The sequence below is a fragment of the Chiloscyllium plagiosum genome, unplaced genomic scaffold (genome assembly GCF_037043375.1).
Source record: "Chiloscyllium plagiosum isolate Xiang-an unplaced genomic scaffold, Cpla_swu_hap1 HiC_scaffold_43, whole genome shotgun sequence".
Classification (NCBI taxonomy): Eukaryota; Metazoa; Chordata; class Chondrichthyes; order Orectolobiformes; family Hemiscylliidae; genus Chiloscyllium; species Chiloscyllium plagiosum.
In genome coordinates this window covers 11,765,013-11,787,636 of record NW_028270181.1, presented here as the reverse complement: position 1 = coordinate 11,787,636, position 22,624 = coordinate 11,765,013, and the positions used below count along the sequence as shown (strand labels likewise).

General features: G+C 42.5%; 1 protein-coding gene across 20 annotated transcripts in view; it reads left to right on the top strand.

The window, feature by feature from the left end:
- The window catches only part of zmiz1a (zinc finger, MIZ-type containing 1a), a 445,305-nt gene that overhangs the window by 406,225 nt on the left and 16,456 nt on the right, over positions 1-22,624 (top strand). For 9 of the 20 annotated variants that reach the window (XM_087982364.1, XM_087982366.1, XM_087982377.1 and 6 more), the window contains 11 exons: positions 523-746; positions 1,774-1,972; positions 4,269-4,562; positions 6,418-6,604; positions 6,741-6,811; positions 9,558-9,608; positions 10,836-11,007; positions 13,121-13,301; positions 15,813-16,023; positions 20,137-20,242; positions 22,224-22,384. In XM_087982364.1, coding sequence (XP_087838490.1) covers positions 523-746; positions 1,774-1,972; positions 4,269-4,562; positions 6,418-6,604; positions 6,741-6,811; positions 9,558-9,608; positions 10,836-11,007; positions 13,121-13,301; positions 15,813-16,023; positions 20,137-20,242; positions 22,224-22,384 — 1,857 coding nt within the window. The remainder of the gene's footprint in view (positions 1-522; positions 747-1,773; positions 1,973-4,268; positions 4,563-6,417; positions 6,605-6,740; positions 6,812-9,557; positions 9,609-10,835; positions 11,008-13,120; positions 13,302-15,812; positions 16,024-20,136; positions 20,243-22,223; positions 22,385-22,624) is intronic. The other 11 variants (XM_087982369.1, XM_087982378.1, XM_087982371.1 and 8 more) reach the window with 10 other exon arrangements.

Genomic DNA, 22,624 nt, shown 5'->3' with positions numbered 1-22,624 from the left:
ACAGTTGAGACTCAACCACATTGCTGTGGATCTGGAGTCACATGTAGGCCGGATCAGGTCAGGATGGCAGATTTCCTTCTCAACTAGGCCTGAGTGAACCAGATGGGGCTTTGCAACAATCCCTGGTAGTTACCATGGTAACCATCTCTGTGGCTAGCTTTCAATTCATGGTGGGATTTGAACCCATATCACCAGATAATTAGCCTGAGTCTCTGGATTACTAATCAAAAAATGTGGTGCTGGAAAAACCCAACCAGTCAGGAATTGATGAACAGCTTATGCCCGAAATGTCGACTCTCCTGCTCCTCGGATGCTGCCTGACTGGCTGTGCTTTTCCAGCACCACACTTTTCGACTCTGATCTCCAGCATCTTCTCCTTTCTCTTCTCTGGACTACTAGTCCAGTGACATTGCTGTGAAACCTCTGTTGTCCCTTTGTGTTAACAACTTGCTCAGAGTCTCCCTGCTTTTTCTACCTCATTTCCCAGTGCTTTTTAATACAGTTCCTTTCCCTTTCTGTAAGCAGGTGCTGGGAAATCCAATGGCAAATGCCAGTAACCCCATGACTCCAGGAGGCAACCCGATGGGCTCAGGGATGTCGGCGAACAATCCCGGGATTAACTCGCCTCAGTTTGCCAGTCAGCAGCAGCAATTCTCAGCCAGCAAGGGTGGCTCCAACCAAGCCTACATGCAACAGGGCATGTATGGCCGACCAAACTATCCTGGAAGTGGCAACTTTGGGAGCAGGTAAAAAATCCCACATCACGTTGCTGCCTCAACACAAGGGATACTATTTCCAGGATTCTGGAGGAGCACACATGATACTGAACTGGCAAAACACCAAAGCCAATGGTCATTACTCAGACCTGTCTAATGGAGATGGCTGAAGTCCATTCAGTCGATGACACTGGAAGGATTTGTACCTATTGAACATTTCAGTTGGTATAATTTTTACACATCCCATTGCGAGTCTTTAATTTTCCTTTTTCCTTCCCTCTTAATTTTTATTTGGAAGCTTTAGTGAAAACTGTCATTTATAGCCAATTACAAGGCCAACAAGAGGCTTATTTTTCCAGATCCCCCAATATTGACCTGATGAGCATCATGTCCCTGGAATGTTCCTCATCTAGCTCTTCTCTTACCTCTATACGAAGACAGCAAATGCTTCATTCACTATTTTCATATGTATAGAACTGATTCATGTAGCACAGAAACAGACCCTTCAGTCTAACCAGTCCATGCTGAATGTAATCCTAAACTAAACTAGTCCCATCTGCCTGCTCCTGGCCCATATCCCTCCACACCTTTCCTATTCGTCTCCTTATCTAAGAGTCTTCTAAACATTGTAACTGTGCCCACATCCACCACTTCCTCAGAAGATTTTATTTTACAATCTTCTATTTCCTGCCTCTCTCCCAGGTAATATTTCATCCTGTAGCTAAGGAGACAATTCCTATGTCAATAGGAACAGGAGAGTACACAGTCACACCCTCCTTCCAAGGTCAAGCTGATCTTCACTTACCACCTTCGCATGTTTGAGGGGAGTAGTGAGGCCTAACCTCAACCCTTTGCCTTTGTATGCAGCCCAGTACGTGCCCAAATGGTTTAATCACCATTTAAAGAGGCTTATTCAGTTGAGGCCTGTGGCTTCTGCCAGAATCTTTGTTGCCTTTGAAACTGCAGAGCCAGAAGTTGCATTGTCAGTGTGGTTCCCATGTTTTTATTCTGAATGATGCCAACAGGGCGTCACTTAACGTTTGTCTCTTTTTTTCAGTTACCCCGGTGGTCCCAATGCGCCCGGCTCCATGGGCATTCCTCCACACAGCAGGCCGCCAACAGATTTCACCCAGCCCGCGGCCGCGGCGGCAGCTGCAGCGGTAGCAGCCGCCGCAGCCACAGCTACCGCAACTGCAACCGCCACTGTGGCTGCCCTGCAAGAGAAGCAGAACCAGGAAATGAACCAGTATGGCCCGGTAAGGCACAGTGAGTCTCCATCGCTGAAAACCACCTCTTGTCCACTGCTCGTCCATCCGTTAGTCAAGTCTGTAATGTCTTGGCAGAGTGGTGTGTTACTGTGAAGGTGCCTCGGCACTTCGAGAAATCAGTTTTTGGTCAGATCGACGAAAGAAAGATCCTGCATTTATGTAGCACCATCCAAGACTGCGGGGCGTTTTCATAAGCATTTTACAATCAATCCTTTTGAGTTGTTGTCACTTCAGGGGAAACTCCTTGATCCAAAGAGTGTTTAGAATCTGGAACTTGCTTCCATCAATGTCTTTGTGCAGAGGTTAGATAAAGGCATGAAGCAGAAGCATTGGTCTTTTTTAATTCAGCCATGGGATGTGTGCTTTTACTGTGCATCCCAATTGCTCTTGAGAAGGCAGTGGCAGTTTGTGCTTTAAATAGAAATGAATGGCTTGCACGGCCTTTTCTATTGTTTTGAGTCTGGAGCGTCACACGGGTCAGACCAGATAAGGACAGCAGTTTGTCTTCATTAAGGGCATTAGATGTGATTACTCTTACTAACTTCTTATTTCCAATTTATTTGATTCATTTTGGTTTCATTTCTAATTTATTGCAATTCACATCTCCTGGTTGTTAATCCAGGCCTCCATGTTGCTAATCCAGTAATGTAACCACTAAACCACACCCTGAGTTTTCTTTTATATTCATTCGTCGGATATGGATGTCGCTGGCTAGGCCAGCATTTATTGCCCATTCCTAATTGCCCAGAGGATAGTTGACAATCAGTGACATTATTGTGGGCCTGGATTCAGGTGAAGGCCAGACCAGGTAAGGATGGCAGATTTCCTTCCCTCAAGGACATTAGTGAACCAGATGGGTTTTTTCCAACAATTGGCAATGGATTTGAGGTCATCATCGTAATTCCAGATGTTTATTGATCATAGAATCCCGACAGTGTGGAAACAGGCCCTTTGGCCTAACAAGTCCACACCGACCCTCCAAAGAGTAACCCACCCAGTCCCACTTCCCCTCCCCTATTATCTTATACTAACCCCAGACTAATGCATGAATCTACACATCCCTGAACACAGTGGGGAATTTAGCATGGCCAATTCACCTAACCTATACAACTTTGGATTGTGGGGGGAAACCAGAGCTCCCGGAGGAAACCTCACGCAGACACTGGGAGAATGTGCAAACTCCACACAGTTGCCCTAGGCTGGAATCGAACCTGGGTCCATAGCATTGAGAGGCAGCAGTGCCACCCCAAATTCAAATTTAATTCAAATTCCACCTTTGCTAAGGCAGGATATGAACCCAGGTCCACAGGAAATTACCTGGGTCTCCACATTAAGAGTCCAGTGATAATACCACTGGCCGTCACCTCCCTAAGCATGGGGTTTGACGACGAGGGGAGGCAGAGGAGGCCTTTAGGGGACATAAACTCCAGCATTGACCTGTCGGGCTGAACGTGTGCACATTTTGTAATGTTCTTGTCATGTCAGAAATGCAGCAGCCAAATGACACAGTATGGTGAGATTACCTACAAGATAGTCTTGGTTGCTGAGGGATCTTGTCTGAGAGAGGTGGCACCTCCAGCACTGCAGCACTCCATCTATCCGTTGAGGGTATGTCCTCGAGGGTCCTGGAATGCAGGTTTACCACCACAACTTAGCCAAATGGGAGGCAGTGGTGCTACTTACTGAGCCATTGCTGAGGGGACAAGAGCGAAACATATGAACTGAACCCAGGAAATACGGGTGACAACGTGAGCCCATGCATCGTGAACAGGCCACCCATTCCCCATCAACCAGCCCAGACCTGCAGGTATAAATCCAGCGCTTGCTTCAGACAGCCAGAGAGTGACACAGCAGGGCAGTAAACAGGCGTAAAGCCCAAGAGCATAACTCTTTTGTAAAACGCAAAGTGGGTACCCATTGAAAGAAAATATATCCACTAAAGTGCCTCGTTCAAAAGGCAATAAACGCCACATTTTTAATAAAAGCAAGGAAAGGTGATCAAATTAAAGGATAGTGGTGGTTCTGGCTCTGCACTCCAGTTCCCACTGCTTGTGGAAGGCCCTCAAATGGGCAGATCCCACATGCTATCTCTTTCAGGGGCAAGTTGTGTCACGCCCATTACTGCACCCACACACAGGATCCTAACCATCGTGCCAGCACCCATTAGCTTCACCAGACGTTAATTCCAATCAGAGTACTTTTTCCACCACCACTTCCCATCCACTCCAGGCTGGCGTTTGCATTCTGAAGCATCATTCTCAAGGCTGTCTCTCCTTTTTCACAGATGGGCCCAGCCCAGGCTTACAACAATCAATTCATGAATCAACAGGGTGCCCGTGGCCCCTCGTCCATGCAAGGCAACATGAACCCAGGAAGTATGGGAGGTGGCATAACCCCATCCAGCATGAGCGGGCCCCCTATGCCCATCAACCAGCCCAGACCTCCAGGGATGAATCCAGTGTTTGCGTCCCACAGCCAGCGAGTGTCACAGCAGGGCTACCCAGGCCCACGGCCATCACAGCCAATGCCTATGCAGGGAGTGAAAAGACCCTATCCGGGCGAGGTGAGCAAAGCTAAGGTACAGGCCTGATGAGCAACAGGCATTTACTTCTGTGTTCAAAGCTATGCATTGAAAGGGTAGAGCTGAAGCCTACTCATTCCAGCCCTGATAAGCTTTAATTTAGAAAGATGCATTGTAACCACTTTTGGTCTGTTCTTTCAACAAAACCGAAACAAGTTACATTAAAATGTGGCAGCCTTTTCAGGGGTCATTGTAACAAAAGTCAAAACTTGAAAAGTTTCAGTCTTGTGTGATGATGATACTCACTGACTGCAGGAGGTTGAAGAGTGCCAGTGGACTACTTGGTTTTAATCAACCTGTTTGAGCATGTTATGACAGAGCTGCATGGCCACCTCGCATCCTAAGCTGAGACTTGAACCCAGACTTTTCTGATCCAGGGGTAAGGACAATACAACCATACCATAAGACCCTCCTTTTAATAGGAGCACAAGTGAAACCCCTGTTAGTGACAGCCTTCTGAATGCACTGACATAGTTAATAATATACAGCATTACCAGCTCTTATGGTGCAGTGGTACTGACCCAGCCTTTGACCCAGGAGATCTGGCCCACCCTGCACCAGCAGTGTGTCATAATGTGTCTGAAGAGTTTGATTAGAAATATCTGGAAGTTGGGGAACCAGCTCCTTCACTCTCTCTTCCTACCTCAGCTCCATCTTTGATCTGCATTACCCTTTATGGAAATTTGGATATAAATGTAATCATTTGGAAAACAGGGATAATTTCATGGTGGTGATTAATAGGTGGAAATGTTGGTAATGAGAAAAGCCACTGCGGTTGTGATAGCACTTCTGGATACAAGAAAGGAAAATAGACAATGTTAAAGCTCTTGTGGTGCAGTGGTTGTGTCCCTACTTCTGAGCCAGGAGGCCCGGGTTTCCCACTTGCACCAGCGGTGTGTAAAAACATAGATTGCAGTGGAGGCAATACAGCATCAAGTCTGCATTGACATTCCCCACTAAAAAGCATCCAACCCAAATCCACACCCCATTCCCCTGTATTTACCATGGCCAATCCACCTAACCTGCACATCTTTGGACCTGTGGATTGAAAAAAGGAAACCCACGCAGACATGGGCAGAATGTGCAAATTCAACACAGACAGTTGCCAGAGGTTAGAATCGAACCCAGAGCACTGCTGTTTCACAGCACCTGGGACAAACACTGTGCCATTATACCATCCTAATCCCTGAACAGATTGATTAAAAATATCTAGAACCAGTGATACAGAATTTCAGGAGCATTATTAACATATGAATTCAAAGTGGATGTGTTTGTATTCATTAAAGCTTAACATGTATAATTTACTAGAGTTAAAATGTTCCACGAATTTGTTTATGACTCATCTTATGAGTAATCCTGTTTATTCACTTTGACCTTCTATTTGAATTTGTTAATTTCTTGCCCACCCTTACCCTGCTCTGAGGTATGTCATCCATCTGCTGTGTCTTGTAATCAAAATGTTTGCCCAATTTCAGACTGCCTACACCACCATGTTCAGGGGCCAACAATTCACATACTTTTAAGAAAGAGGTAGAGATAATACTCAGGACTAAAAGGATCAAAGTATATGGGAAGAAAGCAGGAACAATGTTGGATGATCAGCCATTACCATATTGAATGGTGGAGCAGGCTTATAGGGCTGAATGGCCCATTTCTTCTCCTGTTTACTGTCTTTCTACAAGCCATTCTGACGTTGTGTAGGGGGCAACCAGCATCTTGACATCATTGTGTTGCCTCAGGGCGCAGCTTTCAGCTTCAACTTCCTTCAGTTTGATCTAAAGTAGCCAGCTCTCCATGACTTTGTGTTTAGGGCCTCTTGTGAAAGCAGTACAAGTAAATTTGTGTTTTGCAGCCGAGTTATGGAGCACAGCAGTACGGACCAAGCAGCCAGTTTGCCAGTCAGCCTGGCCAGTACCCAACAGGCAATCCTCAAAGGCCCATCACATCACCCAGTTACCCGGGCCAAAGGCTCCCTGGCCAACAGAGCACAGGCCAGTATCCTCCACCTCCAGTAAACATGGCTCAGTACTACAAGGCAAGTGCACTTCTTAACTGATTTTCTATCGGGTGTATCTTGATCTGAATTGCCTGTCCTTGGATGAGTTAAATTGACTGTTGACCACAATTCCTTTGTTTCTCCACATCCCCTCCCCCTCCCTTTACTACAACAGGCAGAGCAGTTTAATGGACAAAACAACAGTTTTGCTGGAAGTGGCTATACCTACAGTCAAAGTAGTCTGAATGGGGTAAGTCCTTGAGGGGGAGAAAGGTTCTCTGTTGCTTTTTGCGTGACTTCTGAAATTCAGCGACCTGCCTAACACTCTAGTATTTGTATTCGCTGTCTCCCCTTTCACAACAGGACAATGTTCTCACTGCTTCTTTCCTGTAGAGCTTTGGTACAAAGTAGTGGCTGGGGAGTAAGGATGCCACAGTAAAAGGAGCAACTTCAAGGGGAACATGATATTTCAGATCTTTACTAGTATCTTGTGGTTGAAGGTTAGCGTGCCTGTCTATATTTTGGCAACAGTTGATGAGGCAAATTCCCCACCCTTTACTTCTGTTGTTATTGGACTTCAGTCACTGCACTACGAAAGGGGCAAAATCAGGCAGAAATCCCTAACCAAAATGATTCCTGCTGCAAGTGCCACTGGTGTGGGCTGCAGGTGAAAGTAGGATTGGAATGTCCCCTTCTCAGTACACGAAACAACTTAAACTTAAAACCATTAGAGACTCCCCTATATTAAGGAAATAAGCAGGATTACCTTGGGAATGGAGTGGCAGGGTCCTTGAAGAGTGTATATTCCATGACAGTCAAAATCTGCCCAGTCAAATGACTGAACAGAGGAACGGAATAGGTTTGCCCAAGAGGCCAGAGTAGTTGGAGAGGGGGCTTGTCAGCCAGAAGATGGCTGGGCCAGTTTTTGATTTGTTTATGTTTTGGGCAGGAGTGCTCCTCTGTTCCTCATGAGGAAGCCCATGAGCCATTTGCTCTTGTTTAACCCTTGCCTTGCTTGTCAGGGAGTGATCCCTCAGGTTTTAGGCTGACTATGATCTTTCCCTTTCAGTTGGGGCTGGGATTCTATGAAGACTGTGGGTCTAACCAGACTTCCGTGTCCTGACTGCACAGTCCATTTTGAACTTGTGTGCACCATGTTTCTCTTCACCCCATCACATGAGAGACTGTAAGCCTCCGATTTTTATCAGGCATGTGAAGAAAGATCTGTGGGCTAAGAGACAATGGCTGCTAGAAGCTGGGGGAGCATTCCAGGAAAAAAAATCCTATCAAAGGAAAAAAAGAGGGACAATTGTAGCAGGGAGTGGATTGGCAGTGAGGGGTGGTGGAATTGCTGGAGAGTTATGTAATTTACTTTAAAGGCTCCTTTCTCTAACCCCTCCACCCCCATCATCCTTTCGGTAGAAGCTGGGGAGATTATTTTCCTTTCAATGTAACACTACTTACCTCAGAAACATTTATTACAGCAGTAGTTTTGGAAGACCATCTAAAGCTCAAAGTCAGATGAAAATGCTAAATCACATTTTGCTTTTGAACTTCTGGGTACTTGCTGTTTCTCAAGAGCCTAAGTCAAACATTTTACAAACCAATTACCCATACCTTTTCTGACTTTGGTCCTGAATTCGGCCAGGTTGACTTGGGATATTCCCAATTGGAAGTTTGATGAAGAGCTGCGAAATGCTGGCCACTGAGAATTGCAGTAAACAGCAAGCTGTGTCAGTCCAGCCTCTCCCCCCATCCTTTGTAGATCCCATCACATATCACCACGACTCCCATTTAAAAGCATGTTACATGCATATAAATGAAAATCAGTCGTGATGGGTCAAACTCACTATTTCATTTCTCATTACAATTTTACTTTCATCTGGTAGGTTGCATGTTTATATGAGAGTGAACTAACAGTTTTCTGTGGATGCTACTGACAATATTTTGAGCCTCTGCATGTTTATGTAAGCATCCCACTGCAACACCTGGGAGCTTGTTTGCTCCATGGTTTGTTAAAACCTGCAGGTAGGTACAAAGTGTCTCTGTCCTGGTTATATTTTTTGTGGTATTGCCTACTGATCACCATTGGTAGTGTTTTGATTTAACATTTTGCATGCTGTTGTTACATCTGTCCTCTGGCACGTTTCATTCATTAACTGGAGTTCCACTGTGGGGACCAGCCTTGTAAATGAATCCATCACTTAACTGGGTGTCACTGTTCTCTGGTGACTTAGATGGTGGTTTGAGCAATTGTGAATCAGAAATGAACTATAAACCAATGGAGAGGGGAAGGATAGAATTGAAAGAGGGGACAGATAACACTGTGTCTGTTCCATAATTGTTGGTCTTTCATACTCAATTGCTTTGTATGCGGTTGGACTTACTCCCAGATATGTGTCAATGTTACTAAAATTGTTTTAGTTTGTGCTTAGTTCACAGTATTACTGATATTCATTTGGGTCTAGTTGTATTTCTGGTACTTTTTGCACCACAGTTAAAATTCTCTGAATTTAATCCTTGCCTTCTATCTTGGTGGGCCCCATAGTATAGATGCCAGATTCATAGTCATCCCTTTTTCAATTGAGGCACAGTTTTCTCTTTGCACCCAATTCCAGCATTTCTAGTCTCCGAGCTCCCACATCATTAGTGCCAAATCCTTGGGAGGTAAACTGCCGTTCCAGTAGCACAATTCCAAACCAACCCTCCAACTTAATATATGGGAATGCACCATTGACTATGTGAGCCTTTAGAGTACCACACCTTAGGTCTTTTGATGCTGCATTGTTTATCGGTGCTTTCTCAGTGTTACAACATAGATTTCGATAGGTTATGTCACATGAGGAAAGCAATGCTTTTGCTTTAACTATGGAATAACAATGTTGAGCTAGCCAATTTTTACAGTACAGTAAACCTGCCAATTCTGTTTTTTATTACTAATGAACACAATAATTGGAAACGTCCCATCCTCTTCTCATCGCTGACTGCCTGACTAGTGTCCTCTCTGTCTCTCCATCACAAATGCTGGGAGTGGAAAAGAAACCAAAGTAAGATTACATTATTCTTACTGATTCTACTCCACACATTAAAAACAAATGCTTAAAAAAAACAATTTTTTTTTGTTAGTTAATTAATTGAGCAAATTGACGGCTGATATCTGTTCACTTACATAGCTGACATTTTGCAAGATCACATAGTGTCTGAATACAAATGTAATGGGAGTTGTCTTCTCAGATGTGTGACAAGATTTGGAAGTGCACGTGAAGGGCTCAAGTTCTTAGAGGAGGACACTGGGTCAAAGACAGCAGGAATGACCATGCAGGGAAATAGGTCACAATCAGAGGTTTAGGTGGAGGAAGGGAAGAAGCCAACAGATGCACAAAGTTTGAAACTTGTGCGCAGACAAGATTGAGGGGAGCAACTGTTCCTAGGCTTCTGAGATCATGGGGCAAAGAAGTTGGAGTCAGAGAGATGCTGTGACAAATCTTGAGGACTTTTCAGGAAGGAACAGCATGTAGGAGACTGTACTTGAAAAGCATGCTTGGAGCATACAAATAAAAATTCAGGCTCATAGCAAGACAGAGAAATGTAAAGACGAGAACTTGCTGCACAAAGGATAGTCGAGCAATGTGAGGCATTCAGTCAGATAAAATATGATTGCATTTTGCAGTTTTTTAAGTGTTTAATCTCCTTGCCCCTCCACATGTCTTAAAAATGAAATCATTCAGCTGAGAAAAAGCCAGTACATTGCACATTCCAGACAGAAATAGCTCAAACCCAGCTTTTGAGATCTGTCAGCTGTGTTTTGCATTGGGTCGTGGTACTGTCTTGTTCCCGGGCAGTGGGAGTTTTTTCAGTCTGAAATGTTTCTTCCCTACAACTGACATGATATATGAGGAATGTGATGAATGGGGATGGGGCCCTGTATGTAACAGGTTGTGTTATTAGATACCAGTTGGTTCTGAGTGGATGTAGGTCAGTCCTGCTTGGTTTTATTCAAAGGGAGAGGGTTCTCTTTGATAAAGGGGTGGCTTTTTCTCTTCCATATTTCCCCAACTGTCCGAGCTTTTCTCTGAGCACCAAATAAATCCATTATTGACAAGATTTTGGAAATGGTGCAAAATTTCTACCCTAGTTTCTGTGGATTAAAATGTTATTACTGCCTGTTGCATGATACTGTTATTGAATTAGAATCGCCATGGATCTGATATTTGACTGTGCATATGATATACGTGAAGTACTCCATACAATCATCACTTCTTCTTTCTTTTTAGCCTCCGAGGTCTGTGGCAAGCTATCCTCATTCTCCTGTGCCGGGGAATCCCACTCCGCCCATGACTCCAGGAAGCAGTATTCCACCATACTTGTCTCCTAACCAGGATGTAAAGCCACCATTCCCACCTGATATCAAACCCAACCTCAGCTCCTTGCCGCCACCACCTCCAAGTGAGTCGGATGTGAATGTTTTTAAAACTGGGATTGCGATGTGGTGCAGCGGAGGATGCAGCTCTTCAAATCTCCGCCCCTTACTTTGTAGCCCGGTATAACACAACTACAGCAGGGTGTTCTGATGGTCCACCATAAAATGATTGTAAATGTAATTTGTTTGTTCTTACCCCTCAGAGTGGGCCAGAACCATTGCAGAACCCATTAACAGACAATTGACAGTAATTTTGACAAGGAGCACTTGATCTCCCACTGTCACTTTGACAAAAGGAATAACAGCATTGGCTGTTTCCACTAGTTTGCTCTCGGACGTTCCCCTGAGAATGCTCCTTGAGGTTATTGGTGTCAATCTCAAGTTTCCTTCTTGGAATGTGTATTTGAAAGCCACGTTGCCTGTATACATCAGTTGTCAATTCCAAACATGGTCTCTAGCTTGTTAATTTAAATCCCGAAATGTCAATCCCCCTTTTGAACCCCTCACTACATTTGCACATACAAGGGAGCAGAAGAATGGAAAATAATTTTCTTCAGATGTCTCTCATTGAAAGTGTGGTTTCCATTGAGGCAATGGTGAGGGATGAATGGGTGCAGAAGCCAGAGGGAGTGTGGCCCCATGGTCTACTTGGGATCTGTATCCATTCTCAGTGAATATTTTTGTTAGTGTAGCTCCGGTTTAAAGATGTGCCCCGTGCACTGTGTCAATCTGTGAGCTGAGGAGCATCAAAGAGTGTGTCCGCAAGACTTAGAATTATAATAGAAAAGTATTTAATGGGAAATATAACAAATGCATTTTCAGCTGGGTTTCAGTACTGTGGTGGTCACACAATTTTGACCACCTCGTGATCTAACAAAGATTTATTTATTTCATATTTGCTGAATGCCCTGGACAGTTAGCTGTGCCGGACCTTTGTGATATTATCAGGAGAGCAAAATTCCAGCTGTGCAGACAGCTGTCAGTCAGTTCTGCTGAAGCCAGGGTTTATAAGGTGTGGTTCCCTTTAAAACTCCTGACTGTAAATTTGACTTCGCAATGTCACCACCTAAGCGGTTAAACTCTTTGCATCATGTCCCTTCACCTTCTGTCTTGTTGAGCTTTTAAGTTATACAAAAAGCACATTTGCAATGTCTAACATCTGATCCCAATATATTTATTAATTGACTTTCTTTTGCATCGGTCAACTTTCTCTCCTGTAATTTTGCGGAGATGAATCCTGAATTTTATTTTCAAAATGGGATTGGGTGTCATGCATCTTAATTTTAGAGTAGAGAGCTGAACAATTTTCTTCATGTGAAGAGTGATGAGCATCTGGACTAGTCGCAACTAATTTTGGACCATTTCCATTATACTTTAAGTTGGGGGTGGGGTGGTGAATTTCAGGGACAATTTAGCAGTCAGAAATGCTGACTTCATACTGTAGACTTGTGTTCAAGATTTTGATAACTACATTTCAATATACAACAGCGAAGGCTTTGCATTTACACCCGCCCCCCTCCCTCCTCCTCCTCCCCCCCCCCCACCCACCCAAAGAATTAAATTGTTACCCATAGTGTATTTTTCCAGTGAGGATCTTGAATGCTTAAACATCACTCTGATTCCCTGCATTGGACGTACAAACAGGTGTATGATTTGCATGCAAAAAAACCTGTTTGCATGTACTAAGTCAAATGCAAATCAAACTAGCCTGCTTTCATTGGGTGAAATTTATCAGTTAAGTACCACGTGTTAACAATGTTTCACGTAGGATTTAGAGCTCTTGTGGTACAGTTGTAGTGTCCCTACCTCTAAGCCACCAGGCCTGGGTTCAAGGCCTAGCTGCGCCAGAGGTGTGTATTAACATCTCCAACCGGTTGATTAGGAAATATCTATCCTTGGGGTGACACTAGTGAACACTGGATGGATGGTGTTAGCAGAGGGTTAAAAACAGCATTGTTTGCCTCCTTCCCCACCTGGGGTAAAATTTATGACAATCCTCTGGCTCAGAGGATCTCCAGTCCACCCTGCCACCCAGGGCAAGATGCACACCTGCAGAGTCCGGGGGTGGGGAAGAGGGAATTGTTCCGATGAAGTGAAATCTGGTGATGATATGAAAACCACGTTTTTACTGTGTCACAGATACTAAAGGGAAAGTTGACACTTTCTCTCCCTCTTTGGTCTCAGCCAACGATGAGCTGCGACTGACATTCCCAGTCCGCGATGGTGTGGTTTTGGAGCCCTTCCGATTGGAGCATAACCTGGCAGTCAGCAACCATGTCTTCCACCTGCGGCAGTCAGTGCACCAGACATTAATGTGGAGGTAAGAGCACAGGCAGAAATCACTGATAATTGGATGGTGCCTTTCACATCCTTGGGGTTATCTAGGTTTGGAGGACAGTCATTGTTGTTTTATAAGCAGCTACAGCTATCAGCTTCAGCACTGCAAGATGTTATTGATGTGTATAAAATTCTGATGGGATTGACTGCAGGGATGATGTTTCCCGCCAACTGGGAATTGTAGAGGCAAGATGGCCTGTGTAAAACAACACTCCAGGGTTTCAAGATTACGTGGTAGACCATTTCAAACTTAAATAAGGAGAAATTTATTCACTCTGTGAAATGCTGTACTCCGTAAGGCCAAGTCATTGTATAAGTTTTAAGAAAGAACTAATTTCTTGAGACTGCGGGTGTCAAGGGTTATGGAGAGAGAATAGGAGTAAGGCATTGAGAAAGAAGATCAGCTAAGATTGTGTTGAACGGAGGAGCAGGTTCAATGGGATGAATGACCTACTCCTATTTTCTGTGTTTCTAAGATTCACTAATGAGCACTGAGGTAAATGATCAGTGGGTGTTTTCTAGGGATGGAGGTTTGTCAAGACAGCAGGGAAAATTCTGCTCCTCTTCCAGTAGGTGTCACGGATTCTTTTATATCCACCTGAATAGGAAGAAGGGGCTTGACTTCATTCATGTCTCACTTAGAAGAAAGCTACTCCATCAGGACTGCTGTGAAGGGAGAGTTTAACTGCTGTGTTTGAGCCCTGGAAAAAACATTGAGATATTTTATTACTGTAGGGCATAAGCTGCTGAAATCATACCGTGAGATCCTAGCTTATAGGTGTTTTTTCTGAAATTTTGTGACAGCATTGATCTAAATAGTTTAAATGGTGCAAATGTCAATGTTGCTTTCTGTCTAATATCTCATCTTGTCAACATAATAAATTGGGTTGTGTCTCAGAGACATTTTGCCCATTAAGTGGAAATAATGAGGCATGGGATAATGCTGATTATTATTGGTCTGGTAATCCAGAGACCTGGACTAATCCCAGCAAGGCACCTGAGGAAGGTGAGGATTTACAGGTAACCCCCGCTTTTTGAAAGTTCGCTTTATGCCACTTCGCTTTTATGAAAGACCTACATTAGTACTTCTTTTCACTAACCAAAAGAAACAGAAGAGGATTTTCGCTCTTCTGGTAAAAGGCAAAATTTTTCCCATATAGATGAATACTACTTCGATTTATGCCATATTGGTTTATGAAAGGTTTCATGGGAACACTCTACTTTTCGAATCTTGTATTACCAACCCCTATGGTCCCTTGAAAGGAGTGGCTTGCTTGGCCATTTCAGAAGGCAGTTGGAGTCGCATGTAGGCCAGGCCAGGTGAGGAATACATGCTTCCTTCCTAAAGGACAAGTATAAGCCAGATGGGTTTTTTAAAAATTAAATAATGGTTTCATGGTCATCAGAAGACTTTTAATTCCTGTTTTTTTTTAATTGAGTTCAAATTCCACCACTTACCATTGGCTCCCCATTACTAAGTTAAATAAATCTGGAATGAAAAAGTTAGAATCATTAATAATGACCATGAGCCTTTAGATTGTTGGAGAGCCCCTTCAAGTTAACTTGTATCCTTTAAGAAGGGAAACCTGATGATTGTTCCTGGTCTGTTCTGCATGTGAGCCCAGAACCACCGCTGATCCTTAACTGCCCTCAGGAAATTATGAAAAGCTATAATAAGTTCCTGCCTAATGGTGGCTCCATCACACAACTGCAGGCAGTTCAAGAAAATAGGGCTTGGGAACTGGCAGTCAATGATTTGCCCGAAATCCATCCCACCTCTCTTCCCCCACCCCTGAGTAAAAAAATAAATCTCTGTTTGACTGTGGATGTCGAGAAAAGAGGAAGGAATTTCTCCCATTCTCTGCTACCTGTTTTCTAATTTGGGATGTGAATGTGGTGTTTTGCTGATGTGAATGAGACATATTTATCAGTAGTAGCACAGGTTAGAACAACGACTCAGCAAGCTGATCTGATGAATAGCTGAGAGACAGAGACCTTGAATCTGTCAGATTCAGTCTGCTGGATTTTGACAGATTTGTAATGCTCAAAGGTTGTCTAGTCTGCTAACCATCAGTAGTAAAGCTTTCACATGAATAGTGGTACATACTGGAGAGATCCCAGTCATTTGTGATATTTGCATGGAGCTAATAATAGCAGGAAAGATAGAAATAGTGAAAATCGAATCCTGGTCAGCTTTAACTAGCTACAGGTAGTTCCTGTTTCCTTCAGCATGGAAGGGGCGTGCTATAAGATTGCTGAAGGTTTTGAAGAAAACTGTAGGAGTTTGTATAGATATTCTCAGCTATTAGGATAGAAAGATATTGGATCATTTCAAAACCTCCAGCTTCATGGGAGATGGCACTAATGGAACCATTGAGGTTGAGTCTACATGGAGAAATAGCAGCCACACTGGTTTGCAAGCGGTTTTTTTGGACTGAAGAAGTTTTGCTGTGTTGTGCCAATTTTGTGTATGACCTCTGCAATTTATATGCAGATCTGACTTGGAGCTTCAGTTTAAATGTTACCACCATGAAGACCGACAGATGAACACAAACTGGCCAGCATCTGTCCAGGTCAGTGTGAACGCCACTCCCCTCACCATCGAGAGAGGTGACAACAAGACCTCTCACAAGCCTTTGCATCTGAAGCATGTCTGTCAGCCAGGAAGGAACACCATCCAGATCACAGTCACTGCTTGTTGCTGTGTAAGTATGATCAAATCTTTTACTTTGTCCTAGTTTGTGTCTTTGTATAAAATATCTCCTTTTCTGGTGTGTCTGTAGGTCTCCTGTTTATCTGCTCCAAGGTCTTTTCATATACTTCTAAGATGGACATGAGTTGTTCTCAGGAGCAGTTGGCCTCCAATCTCCTTTCTTCATTTCAAGCCCATTCTTGTGGGCTTGGGGAACAGGAGTAAGAAACATTCTTACTGAGTTTGCTTTGTGCTGTGCAGCATCCACTTGGACTGTGCCACCAACTGGCATTCTTCCTTGGAAAGAAAAAAATAAGTACAGTTGGATGATTTGAGAATTACAGCAACCATTTTAAAATGAGGTTGCTTTAAAAATAACTGCATATGTCAGAGTGAAGCATGTTTTTGTTATACTAGTCCCACACTCTTGAATGATTACCTTAGTTCTCAATCTACTACTTATCATAGTGCTCATGGAGAATTTCCTGCTGTCTTACTTGCTCAGCTGCTTAATGCTATACTGGCTACCGGTCTCCACCATTTGCCAATGTTTTTAACAGAACTAATGTCAGTTCTCCATTTGCTATGTTATTCTTTCCCTGCATTGGTGTGTGATATAATGCTCCCTACGTAGTCACAGCAGCCTGTAATTTCCGGTCAGAGAGATGTACAAAGCAAGCTGATTTGAAATGTATGATTTTTATTATGCAGCCAGCAGTTTACTCCCAAACTTTCTGCCACTCTTAAGAAACTGAGGACAGGTAAAAATCAGCTTAAACGATTCCTGGGAAAATACAGAGAAATAAGATTGTGCATCTCTCCTTTAAGGATGGAAATCAAAGTTTGAAGCTGTGTAACTATCATTCATGCACCTTGTGCAAAGCAGATATTTAAGATACTGCAATTACGGAAGCTTTCCGACTGTTAATGTAATGTAACTCATACTCGTTCCTTAAAGTTTGCACTCAAAGAAGCAGAGAACTCAACCCAGATCTCACCAAGGATAAATAAGGAAAATTGCTTTCACAAAAGTCTTCAGCCCAGAAAAGTTGACGTGTTATTTTATACCCAGTTTAAGCCAGCAGAAAAAAATTATTTTTGCAATCACTAAAATGGCTCCAGACATGCCCTACTCACATTGCTTGATAAATGAGTAGAAAGGACAAAGAAATTTGGGTGTAACCTAAGTAAGTGTGGAACTAAACAGGTGCTGAATTTTCTCCATCTTTTTATGTTAGCAATCGGCTCTGTGCTCCAAAATACAAACATACAAATTAGGAGCCGTAGCCAACCCATCAAGTCTGCTCCACTATTCAATAAGAGCATAGCTGATCTGATTGCAACCTTAACTCCATGGTCCCACCTACCCCTGGTAATTTTTCACCCTCTTGCTGAACAAAAATCTATCTAGCTCTGCTTTAGAAATGTTAGGGTCTTTGCTTCCACAGCATTGTTCAGGGAAAGAGTTCCAAAGATTCACCTCATCAGTTTTAAATGGGTAACCCTCGGTTTTGAACAGGGACTCCGAGTTCAATATTCTCCCATAAGATCCCTCATGATCTTTTCAATCACGTCACATCCTGCTCTTCGAAACACCAGTAGAAACAAGCCTGGCCTGTCCAACCTTTCTTTGGAAGGCTACAGTGTCAGAGGCTAGGAGTCCTGCAACAAATAACTTACCACCTGAATCCCCAGATCTGTCTATTACCTGCAAGGCACAAGTCAGGAGTCTGATAGAATTCTCACTGCTTGGACCAGTATAACTCCAAAAACACTCAAGAAGCTTGACACTAACTAGGACAAAGAAGTCCATTTGATAGCACTGTATCCACAAACTTTCCCTCCCTCCACCATGGAATTTCAGTAGTAGCAGTGTGTGCCATGTATAAGATGCACTGCAGAAATTCACCAAAGGCTCCTTAGCACCTTCCAAACGTACAATCACTTCAATCTAGAAGGACAAAATATTGCAGATAAGTGAGACACCACTGTCTGCAAGTTCCCCTCTGAACCATATACTAACCTGACTTTTAAATAAATCACTATTCATTTAGTGTTGCAAGGTCAAAATCCTGGAACTCCCTCCCCAGTGGCATTGTGGATCCATTTTCACCAGATGGACTGCAGCAAGACACCACAACCACCTCAAGGCCAACAAGAGATGGGCAATAAATGCTGCCCCAGCAAACAAACCCACATCTCAAGAAAAAGTATTTTTTTAAAAATCCCATGCCAGATATGCACCTAATAATCCTTCTCTAAACTGCTTTCAACTCATTTTCATCCTTTGTTAATTACGGAGACCAAAACTGTACTAGTATTGGTCAGAGTCAGAGCCAGAGCCCTGTTTAACTGAAGTGCAACCTCATTACTTTTATCGTGAATGAACTGAATACAAATGTTAACATACGAGTACCTGCTTACCAACTTTTTGTAATAGATACACAAGGACACCTGGATCCCTTTGCATCTAGGAGCTCTGCAATGTCTCACCATTTAGAAAAATGCTTTTTTATTGTTCCTGCCAGAATGAACAATTCATTTTTTTCCACATTATACTCCATTTGGCATATCACCCTACATATATCTTTTTATAGCTTGTCTTTTTCACAATTTACTTTCTTATCTATTTTTACACCTCAGCATATTTGCAACAAAACTTCAGTCCCTTCATGCAAGTAATTTATCTAAATTGTAAACTGTTGAAGTCCCTGTGGCACATCACTCTTCACATCCTGTCGTTCTAAAAAAAAATACACATTCACGCTGACTGCCTGTTTCCTGTTAGTTATCCAACCCTCACATACCTTTGGCTGTATTTTTGTGGAAAATTATAATTCCTCATTTAAAATACAATTGGTAAAAGTAGGTATCTAAGTGTAGGTAACAGAGAGTTAAAGGAAAATCCCAGTTCGTTATCTGATGTAGAATATGTTGAGAAATCAGACGTAGTAAGAGAAATTGGGAAATAGCTTTGAGGGATCTGCATAGAGACAATAAATGCTGTGTGTGTTTTATTTCTTATGAATTTTATCCTGCATACACATTTCAGTTGTGCCATCCACTGTGTTCAAGTTTTATTATTAGTTACTCATAGATTTCCAAAGATGTTTCTTGTTGCTCATTAGATCATATGATGTCTTCAAATGGAAAGAGCATTACAATGTATTATGCACAACATATTACTTTGTTGCTAAGCTTTGTGTAATCTAACTTGAGCTGTTAGTCATTGATCTCTATAGTCCACTTAAGTTGATACAGCCTGAAGTTGGTTACTGGTGATGTGTGAGCTTTACAGCAACAACTGTATAGCTCTTGTGTTTGTACATAAAAAACAGAAGAACTGCAGATGCTGTAAATCAAAAATAAAAGTAGAAATTGCTGGAAAAGCTCAGCAGGCCAGCATCTGTGGAGAGAAATCAGAGATAACATTTCAGGTCAAGTGACTCTTCCTCAGAACTGGATTCCTCCTGTAAAACCAGCAGTTTCTATTTTTGTCTCATATACGTTTTACATTCGGACACAGCTGTGTGTGTCAGAGGAAAACACCATGAAATGACTGTCTACTCATATTCAAAACTTTCCAGTACATGGAACTTGAAAGTGTGGTCTATGCTCCTAAAACCTTTAAATGAAGAAATAACGTTGAGTCCTGCCTGTGAAGAGTAATTTCAAAACTGGTTTGGTTCAGTTCCTGCTGCTGGTTGGTAATAGTGAAAAATCCTAATCTTGCCCAGTGAGGCAGAAGTGTGCTGGCATGGGAGAGAGTGATGACTAACAAAACTTCCTGCCAAAAGAAAAGCTTTTTGGGGAGCAAATGATGGATTCATTTGTATCAGTAAATAGCATGCACACAGCATGTGAAGTAAGGGATACTGGCTACACATTTAAGATCATTGATTTTTTTTTTAAATTTGGAGAGGACAGTTCCTTTTTTTTGTCAGATTTATGAATCTGTAACACATTTATCATCTTCAAAGTACCATGTTTGATAGAGTTCTACTGAGGTACAGCTTTATCTGTTGCCTGGGGAATAATCTGATATGTACTACTCATTGGAAAAAAATATCCTTATGCTTCCTGAATGTCATTAATCCCATTGTTCTATCTCTCTCTCTCCTTGCAGTCGCACTTGTTTGTACTTCAGTTAGTGCACAGACCATCAGTCCGCTCAGTGCTTCAAGGCTTGTTGAAGAAAAGGCTTCTCCCTGCTGAACACTGCATCACAAAAAGTAGGTGGACAGGGATAGTATTTTACATTTAATGGGTATACACTTTTTAAAATCTTTTTCAGGAGTTCTTGCCTCATGCATTGCAAAGAGGTTAGAGTCTTTTCATCATATTGACATCTGAATGAACAAAGATTATTAGACTTACCCAATGCACTGACATGTCTTCAGAATAACTGTGCTCCAGTATCCTCTTTTGATGTTTTTTCAGATAATTCCAAATTACAGCAGAGAAAATTGGTTGAGGGAAACCAAGTGGAAGCCTTACTACTGCCCAGAATGAAAACATACAAATGCACAGTTTCTTTATCTAATGTTTTAGGTGACACAAGGGCAGAAGGGAAGGAGATCAGAAAATTGGTTAAGGGGATAGATTGGAATGGTAGGGACTGTTCTCCTTCATGAGAAGGTGGCTAAGAGGAGATTTGGTAGAGGTTTTCAAAATCGTGAGAGGGGGCTAGATAGAGTACACAGGGAAAATACCTTCCAACTCATGAAATGAATCAAGAACAAGAGAGCATAGATTGAAAGCAATTTGCGAAAGAAGAAAATGTACTGTGAGGGGGAAAAAGGCTTTTTCACACATACAGCGGTTCAGTCTGGAATGCACTGTCTGGAAGTGTGGTGAAGACAGGTTCAGTGAGGCAAGAGTGATGATTATTTAAATAGAAACAAAATGCAAGAGTATAGGAAAATGTAGGAGAATAGCACTAAATCAAGATGCTTTTTGGAGAGCCAGTCAGGCACACCGTGCTGAATGGTCTCCTCTGTGCTGTAACAATTCTGTTCTAAGCTATCAGTATTTTTATGTGATGAGGTAGAGTTGTATGCTAATCACATATGGACATAGTCTTTTTAAAGGATGTATATAATCTATCAGGTGTGGATAAATGATGTCCTCGTAAACGTCTCAGATTATTTCACAAAGTAGAAAGGAAAATTGAGGCCTCTGTGTTAATTTTGCTATTGGGTAACCTCATCAGCTTGTGTGCCATAAATCGGAGAGATCAGTTATTCACAGTTGACCATAGACCCAATGTGTTTAATTTCTCTTGGGGGTAATTTGAATGGCCTCTTCCAAGACTGACTGACCCCCATTGCTGTTCACAATCTATTGCTCAGTCTCAGACATCAGAGCTGACTAACCTGAGGACTTTGAGAGAAGTTGACTATTACAGAGCCTGCCTTTGAAAGAACAGCAATTTGAAAAGAAACAGAAAAGGACCTTTCTTTGGGCTAATGGTGATCTGTTGTGGAAAATGTATGCCATGTGACTAGGTCAAAGCCAACGCTGGCATACTTCACTCTGTCATTAGATGTTTGCTACAGAGTGAGCTATCAACCATTGTTTTTAGATAGAAATTATTTCCACTTCTGTCATGAAGGTAATCATTGACAAGTTTGTCTATGTCTTATGGCTTCAGTCTTCCTTCCCTAAGAATTCGATGTGCCCATTATACATTTGTGGGTCTTGACGATGACATGGTTAGCAGATCTGAGCTCTTACCCAGTTTTCACACATGCGTACAAGACCAACTAGCTTTACTGTTAAGATAGAAGATTGTCACCAAGTTGTTTCTCACACTTGACTCAAAAGTCCACATCAGAATTTGAATCATATGGTCCTGTGTAGCGCTGGGACAGAAACCGAGTTTTTAAGACTCCTTGGGCATTCCCTTAGCCTCTTGCCAGGTGAGAGACCAGAGAAATGTCACACAAATCCCAACATCAGCCACATTTGTCGCTTGGAAGACACCTTCAGATTTATGTCCAACATTTTGCTTTTAAACAACTGTAATCAGATTGAAAGGTCAAATTGAGTGAGATGTCAGGTACTGGAATAATATGGTGACTGGAATAATACAGAATTCTGGCGGAATCATTTCATTTGTTGTCAAGAATAAAAAGTGTACTTGTTTTGAGAGTATATTGCATCTGTATCTGTGACAATGACACCACTAATAAATTCCATCTTGTTAACCAGTAAAAAGGAACTTCAGCAGTGTGGCAGCTTCCTCGGGCAGTGCTACATTAAACGGAGAAGATGGAGTGGAACAGACAGCAATCAAGGTGTCTCTGAAATGTCCCATCACGTTCAGGCGGATCCAGCTACCAGCGAGAGGCCATGACTGTAAACACGTACAGGTTAGTATTCCCGCCATCCTGTCTTTCCCTGTGTATTGACAACCTTGTATGATCAGGGATTGTCACTTAATCAGATTTGTTTAATGCTAACATGGTTGTTAGGTGAGAGCTAGATTATATCTGAAAGGGTGATTTACCAGCTTAAAGCTAAAATTGGAGAGTTGACTAACTGAGTGCGAGTAACCCATGGTGTGGAGAATTTGTGAGCAGTCTAATCTTGACTAATGTTTCAGATGCTCT